This window comes from Passer domesticus, chromosome 12 (assembly GCF_036417665.1).
Source record: "Passer domesticus isolate bPasDom1 chromosome 12, bPasDom1.hap1, whole genome shotgun sequence".
NCBI lineage: Eukaryota > Metazoa > Chordata > Aves > Passeriformes > Passeridae > Passer > Passer domesticus.
In genome coordinates, this window is record NC_087485.1 from 4,347,112 (window position 1) to 4,355,677 (window position 8,566).

The following is an 8,566-nucleotide window of genomic DNA, read 5'->3' on the forward strand; positions in this document are numbered from 1 at the left end:
ATTTAAAAGCTTACTAAAAAACTCAGATTAAAGTAGAAGAACATGGCCTTCCCCACAGCCTCATGCCCTGGACACCACAGTGTGTGCCTGGCAGGTCACCTGCTTGGATTTCCCACTCTACTGGCCCTGTCCCATCGGTCATGGGACAGCCCAAGGGGCAAAGCCAACAAATCACTTTAAGTACTGGAAATGGCAGCACTGGTAAAAACAATGTCCACAAATCCTGGAACATGTGTCCCCCTCTTCCAAAACATAGAAAGTATTGTTAAATGCTCCTGACTTTTAAGCCTCTGAAGTAAAGGCCTTTTAACTTAGCATCTGGTGCTGACTTCATGTTTTCCTCCACAACCACAAGAGCTAAAACTTCATTCATCACTGATGTGATCAGTTATAATGTATGCTTTTCAATTGTCTTTTCCCTTTCCTGGTGTTGTCCCTGCATTCTTAAATATTGTGCAAAACAGGAAAATTTTACGTAATGATTTAATAATACATTTTTTTTGGCACAAATTCCAGCCTGCCATGTTTCCCGCTCTCTTCTTCCTCAACAGTCTGGCGGACTAAGCACTGAAACACATCACCTCCCTGATCCAGTGAAAAGACAGACAACAAATCTGCAAAAGGTTCAAACAGAGAGAGTGCTCCCCAGCCAGCTCACGGAGATTTTTCTCAACCTGACCCTGCAAACTGTTAAGCACTTACAAAAGATGGATTGACAGGGTATGGCACAGATGCAGAAATGAACGGCACAGGCCAGGGCTGACTCAGCCAGCACTGCTGCCAATGACACTGCATCGGCAGACGGTGCAAAAAAAGTTATTTTATTGAGTGCACATACATGCACAGGCTCTCTGAATGGATTACACATGCTGAAGTATCAATCATCTTCCAACACCTGGCTGTTTGTGGAATCGAGCACTATGTTATCTGTGAACGCACAGAACAAAACTGATGCAACTAGCACTGCTCAAAACACCAATAAACAAGCCACAATCTACCCATGCAACCCACAATCTAATTACTTCTAAAGACTGCAAAAGGCTTGAACTATTTGAGGTAGGTCTCTTTACTCATAAATCCTATATGAGGAGATGACTAAAACCCTATTAGGTTAGCCATACTTATTAACATAGAAGGAAATTGTATCGTGTTAAACTCATCTGTTACCTAGGAATTTCAAAAGTACCAACAAATTATATGCAATAAATTGAACAGTTCCAAAAAATCACTTTTTTCTATGTACTAAACCTACCAGCTTTTTCCTCCAAAAAGGCCCCTCAGTGCACACAGTTCTGTGCATGATTTTGCTGAGATCAAGGCTTCAGCCTCTGTTCTCCCACAGCTGCTTAACAAAACAAACCCATTGATGCAGATGGGACTCTCAGCGTAGCCTCTCACCTCTGAAAAACCAAACATTCTTGTTGAGTTTCACAGAAACATGAAGTGGTTTGGCTTGGAAGTGACGTTTAAGAATCCTTTAAGGATTCCATGCCCTGCCATGGGCAGGGACACCTTCCACTAGTCCAGGTTGCCCCAAGCCCTGTCCAACCTGGCCTTGGGATGGGGCAGCCACAGCTCCTCTGGGCAGCACATCCTTTCCTAGAAGGACTTCACCCCACCTTGCAGGATTTATCAGATTCTTCCCATTACTACTATAATCACAGTTATAACGTTCCACTACAAAAAAAATATAAAGTATTATTCAGAGCTCCACAAGGGTGCAGCCCTGTGAGGGATGCTGAGCTCTTCCAGGCCCTGCTTTGATGCAGGATCAGGTCCCAGTGAGGACCAGAGGCAATTTACAGTCTCTCCCACGGGGACTATTACCACCACATAGTTACTAGCACCACATCCTTACTCCCCAGCCAAAACGAAAAATGAGGCACAAGTATTTCTGAGTATCCCTTTTATTTATGTTCCTGAACATGTAAAATTTACTGGCTGGGTGCTAACACTAATAGCCTTGAGAGCTCTCACTCTGTCAATGAATATAGCTTCTGTTTTCATATTTTATATATGCTCTGTGACATATAAACACATACCTTAACACTACTGGCTTATAAATATGCTCTTTAACCACTGCAGGAACTATATATGCAAAGGTATGTTTGATAGGCATTAAACAACTTTAAAGAAATATCATTTTAGGTTTTCTTATGTTGAACTACTAACTAATATAGCAATAAAATAAGTTTGTCACAGCAAAGCAATATTCCATTAAATCACCAGGTCTTCAGAAAAATTTGGGGGTTGTTAATGCAGGCACATGCCTGCTTTTCACTTGTGAAAGAGAATCTCAATTTCATCAGTACAGGTAACATGGAGCAATTTGTTCTCAATTTGCAGAGAATTCTAAATCGTAACGGCTTTTATGCAAATGATGACACTCAGGGCTCTTTCTGATGCACCTGAACCAAATACCTGGGAGACAGCAGCAACCCAGAACAAGCAAATATGTACACTACAGGTACCACTTCTCATCAAATGAAAGCCATCATCTGCAACAGGAAAACCATGAAAAATATTAAATATAAATAGTAATTTATCCTTCCATTAGTATAACAAAAAAAATATCTAAAATTGCTTTGTTATTTATACATTTTATTTATACATGTAATGATGACAGACACACCAATCTAGTTTGAAGTCACATTTGCAGAGCCTCATCAACAGTGCAGGACTTAAAGATGCACTTGGTTTACTGAACTGTTTACTATTATTATTACAATAAATTCATATTAATTCTACTTGCAATCTGGATAATACTACAATATTTCTTTTTCAGGAAAGCTTTAAAAAATTCTTCTTGTGAGATTGTTTTGAAACTTTTGAGCTCTGCATAATACTTCCCACTTGAGCTAATTGTTTTTAAAGGGAAATTTAATTTTTAAAAGTGTGTTTTTCTAACTAATGGGAATCTGTGCTAAAGTAAACAATGAGTCCAGCTTGATAGGAATTTTTGCTCTATCTTTACCAAAATAAGGAAGGAAAGACATGTAATAGCATGCTGAAACACATGCAGTAGCAGAATTGTTGAATTTTAAAAAACAATTAGAAGACAATTTTCTACTCCACTTCTCCTGTTTGAAACAGATCATCCTGCCCTGCCTCATTTAATATTAACTGGGTACGTTCTTGTCTCTAGAAGAAAACACAAATGCAGTTCCCTAATCCACTTACATTCCTGCTTCAAATGCATTTACAATTAGCCAGCCTGTCGATAAACTATTGTCCTCACACATCACGTCTGTACAGCAAAATGTTTAAAAGAAACTCAAGTCTTTTCAGGATTGCCACCAGCTCTGAACAAAACATTTACATTACACCCAGCCCACCTGCCAAGGCAAAACCGAGAAATGCGAAATGGGCACGAAAAGCCAAAGTTTCCACCTCCTTGAGGGATATTAATGAGTAACTCCATGGTTTCAATAAAGCCTTATCTTCCCAGATGGGAATAGAGAGGTCATCCCTAGGCAGAGACAATGAATCACTTATTTATTCCTTCCTTGTCTGCTGCACATACATATGTATCACAAGTCCTCCCTGCAACCCAGGACTTTAAAACTCACTGTCCTCAACATCTACTCCCCACTGGTGCAAGAGAAAGAATGAAAGAGAAATGAAAGAGACATGAAAGAGACAATGCAGAAGGATATGAAAGACACAGAACAGTCATGCCACCCATGTTTAAACTACTGAAAATCAAATGTTACATTTCACGTGAAGAAAGGGTTACTCCTAACCCCACCCTGCCCCTCCCAAAAAAAAAAAAAAGAAAAACATGTAAGAAATATTACATTTCACTTTGTTTCTGTATTTGTTTTTACTATCACTGCCCCTCAAGCTGTGCAAGGACAGATCTCACTGGTGGAAAAAAAAAATAGTAAGGGTATTACATTTGAGTTTGGTAGGTGTTTATAAAATAAACATTATTCCTCCCATAGGGGAGAAAGTCAAATTCATCCCCAGGCAAGCTGCTGTCTGACAAACAAAGTTTTTAAGTGTCAAAATTTCCTACTGGGACTTTAGCATTTACAGTAACAAAACAAAACAGAAAAAAAGCTACAGACCTGTATTCACTTTCTCCAAAAACCCCTTAACCAGAATGAAACCCTGGACATGATGCGAGTGAAACTGTTACGGTGACACCGTGCTATATTTAAGCAATTCTTTGAGAAATAAGAACATGACACAAACAGTGGAAACACACACAAATCAGATGAAGTCCTAACACCTACAGTTATGGGACTGTCCGCAAATAAATACCTTTCTGCATTTGTTAACTGGGTGCATACGCCAGTTCAGAATACACTTATTTTATTATAATTATTTGATTAACATGGACTTATTTTAATTGAAACAGTCACTTGTCATCATAGAGAACATTATTCATAGAGAACATTATTTTTTTCCACCCACTTTTGCTAAAGTAAGATGGCCTAACAGTTGCTCCATTGCATTCTTGCACAGCACTTCTGCTACCAAAAACTATCTTGTCAGCACAAAAATTGGAGCTGCCTAAATAAACAAAAGTAGTTATATCTCAAAAAAAGTAGGTTGAGTCTCATTATTCAGACTTATATGTATGTGGGCACATACCATGTCTATTCATGGAATAAACTACAGATGAATAATCCATACACAAACTAATGCTAACTTCTATATTGCAGCCCAGGGACTGACAAGTAAGAGCTTGTGGGGAGAAGAATTTAATTCTAATGTATGTCTCAAGTGACAATAAAAAGGATATAAAGTGCCTAGAATCAACAAATAACTTATCCTCTGTACTCAGGGACATAATTTGCCAGATCTGGATTTAGCTGTCATTACAACTTGTGCTTTCAAATGCAAAGCAAAGTGATGTTATTTTCCTGTTCAATTTTATTCATGTTATATAAAATGCAGTAAAACTCGTCATGCCAGAGGATTTGCAAAGGGATGATGTGAAGGTTAATTACTGGCTGCTCATAAAGCATCCTGCCTGTCGAAAGCCCCATGTGTAAAAATGACCTTGTTATCAAAGCTGCTGAGTGCTCCCACCGGCCACTTGCAATGGGCAGAATGGGGATTTTTCTGTAGCTCTTGAAAACCAAATCAGTTGCATTCAAATATCTACCTCCAGTTTGAGGAGGTTTTGGCACTGTGCCTGTACCCCATTTCTGTAGGGGGTGGGGGTTAAACTACCAGGGATTTTGCTTAAATCACGTATTTCCAGCTCGAAATGAATAAGACTAAAATGTAGGATCAGAGAACCAACATCTGAAAGATACCTGCTAAACCTCCCCACAGAGTCAGGCAACAAGTGAATGCAGATCTCATCCTTGCGCCCTAATTACCCCCTGGAAACCAAAGACACTACTTGAAACAATAAAGCACAGGTATTTCTGTGATCAACCATATTTGTAGGGTGAGCTAGCACTGGGAAAAAATGGTAAAGCACAAGACCAAGCACGAAGAGCAGTGCTCAACAAAATGGAGCCTGCAATGCTACGCACAATGCTTCAGTATCTTCTTGCTATTTATACACATAAAATAATTAGGAATGAGAACACCTCAACATTAATTAAAGCACAGCCCCATAGGACTTCAGAAATCTTCTCAGAGATGGTTTCTCGGGTGACAGCTATGCCAGCGAGCAGAGTTTGACGTGTCCTGTAAAAATACAACTTCATGCCTGGTATTGCCACATTGCAGAGAACAACATCTGAAGTGTGATCATGCCTCTCTCTACCCATATCCTCCTCCTCCTCGGCTTGGAAATAATCAGCTATGGATACTGCCAGGAAAATGCCTCATCTCCACTAATATTCAACTCCCCCTCTACAATGATGGTATTTTAACAAAATGAAGAACTGCAAAAACTCCTCGTGCTTGTGTCTTTCAGGAGCTTTCTCCAACAGCGCTCGACCAAATCTTCCTTCTCCCTTTAAGCAGCAGCTCTATCAAAGAAAGAAAATATTCCCTTTGAAACATCCTCGAGAGCCCAGTGGAAAGAGCAAGCAGAGATGTCACTGTGGCACAAAAAAGAGCTCTGTGAGAACAGGCAGCTGGCCTACCTGAAGGTTAAAGGAGCTCCCACTGAAAACCTGCTCTGAATACTTCAGAGCAGAGCACGATGCAGAACAGACATTTACACACACTATGGCTGTGTACCAAGGTGTGAAAAAACCCAACCTCCGAGCACAGCACAGCCTGGATGAAATCCATTGAAATACACCATTAACAGAAATCTACACAAAAGCCAATCCACTCTCTCGTATCAGTGTCCTATAGGAAGGCCAGAATGAAGCCATTGAGAAAAAAATGAGACATTAACATATAAATCAAAAAAAGACAGGATCCAAGTACCGACTGATTAAAGATCAGTGTAAAATATATTTTTAATCGCTTATTAGATAAAATCTGTGTGATAAAATTAGATAAAATAAAACCGCTCTATATACTCCACATATATTCAAATAATATTGGCCATTACATTTTAAGTTGGATATGAAAATATAAATCACATTTTTCAAGACTGCATCTGTCCATAGTACATCTTCTGTAACGCTGATATCACCACCTCTCTTTTTTTTTTTTTTTCTCTTGCATCATTTTCCAGCAGGAAGAAAAACCCTGAAGGAATCTCCATATTTTCCAATCGCATTGCCTGCATCCGGGCAGGTTATGTGACCGCCAAACCAGAGCCCCCAGAGCAGGCCTGAACCACGGCAAAGTCCGCGCACACCCCGAGCCTTCGCTCTCGAATTAAAAGCATCCTCCACCTCCCTCACCTCCAACTTGGCCAAGGTGCCAGCAGGTATCTGCCGACTTTGGTTTCGGATACAAAGGGCTCGGAATGCTGACTGTATGTCGGGTCATGTTGAGAGGGAATTATTTTTTTTTTTAATAAAGGAAAAATATTTAACAGCAATAATAACAGTAATAGCAGCCTTGCTCGGAAAATAATAACAATTAAAAAAAAAAACAAAACCAAAAGACCGAAAGTGCAAAAATAAATATCCATAGGATTACGAACAAGAGGGGAAAAAAAATCCTTTCAGGATTTTCGCCGGCATTCCGGAACGCAGTGGAGCCGATCCCCCCCTCGCCCACCGGCGGCCCCGGGGCTCCGGCCAGGGCCAGCGGGCATCCCCCGGCCCCGCCGGACCCGGGCGGGCTCTTACCGTGGCCGAGGCGACGCTGTTGTCCGCCAGGGTCAAGTGGTGCGGCTCCCACCGCCGCAGGAACTTGGAGGTGAGGATCTTGCTGAGAAACGTCCGGGGGTGCCGGATGACACACACCTGGATGTCCCCCTCCTGCAGCAGCTTGTACCTCATGCCGTTGCAGTGGAGCAGGGCTCTCCGGCACGGCGCGGCACCCATTTTATTCCCCTCGGGAGCGGACATCTCGCCCAGCAGCGGCTTGCTCTCCTCGGGCTGCCTGCGGTCGCTGCCCCCGCCGGAGCCGCCGGTGCGATCCATGGCAGCCCCGCGGGCCGGGTCGGGGGTGGCGCTCGGCCGCCCGCGGGGACCGGTCTCTACGGCGGGTAGAGACGGGTACAACCAAAGAAGATAAAATTCAAAATAAAAACTGTAACAACAAAAAAAAAATCCAACCCCACGCGGCAGATTAAAAAAAAAATAATAATAAAAATTGCACGCTGAAGAAAAAAATAACAACAAAACAACAAAAGCTGTCGGGGAAGATGGGGGTAGGGGCTGAGCCGCACCGAGGGGAGCAGGGGGAAAGGGAAGCGATAAAATCCTTATTCAAACTTCCCAATCCGCCCCCGGCGGGTCACAGCGCCGCGTCCATGCTGCCGGGCGGGCGCCGGCCGAGCGGAGGGTCGGCTCCCGCGGGGGCGGCGGACAAAAGCCGGCGGTGGTGGCGGCGGTGGCGGCGCGGGGGGCTCCTGGCGGCGGCGGCGGCGGCGGGGGCTGCGGGGCGTCCGGCAGCGGCTCCTTCCTTCCCCCCGGGGCGTGTGCGCGGGAGCGTGCGGCGGCGCGCGTGCATGTATGTCTGTCTGTATGTGGGTGCGGGTGCGCGCCCGTGGGAGCGGGTGTGAGTGCGTGTGCGAGCGTGCCTGCCTCTGTGTGTGCGTGTCTGTGTGTGCGGGTCCCCACGCGCGCCGCCGCCGCCGCGGCAGCAGAAGGAGGAGGAGGAGGCGGCGGGAGCGGCGGGCGCTGCCGACACAGCCCCTCTGCCGGAGCGGCTCCGCGCGCCGCGATTGGCCCCGCCGCCGTCACGTGCCGCCCTGCCTGACGTCAATGGCCGAGGAGCCGCTCCGGGCAGCGGCGGCCGCGGGAGGTGAGCGGGAAGCGCCGCGCCCCTCACGGAGCCGCGGGATCGTTCGGGCTGGAAAAGACCTCTGAGATCACCGGGGGCGACCTGTGACCGAACGCCGCCTCGTCAGCCGGACCGCGGCACCGAGTGCCGTGTCCTGTCTTTTCCTTAAACACCTCCAGGGACGGTGATGCCAGCGCCTCCCTGGGCAGCCCGTGCCGATGTCTAGTCACCCTTTTTGTTAAAAAATCCCTCCTAACGTGCAACCTGAGCCTCGCCTAGCGCGGCTCATCGGGGCACG

At 44.7% G+C, this 8,566-nt stretch overlaps 1 protein-coding gene across 1 annotated transcript in view; it reads right to left on the reverse strand.

The window, feature by feature from the left end:
- The window catches only part of CMIP (c-Maf inducing protein), a 130,138-nt gene extending 121,979 nt beyond the window's left edge, over positions 1-8,159 (reverse strand). Inside the window, exon 1 of the mRNA XM_064386264.1 lies at positions 7,167-8,159. Within this exon, the coding sequence (XP_064242334.1) occupies positions 7,167-7,463 (297 nt within the window). The 5' untranslated portion in view covers positions 7,464-8,159. The remainder of the gene's footprint in view (positions 1-7,166) is intronic.
- Positions 8,160-8,566: the final 407 nt, after the last annotated feature.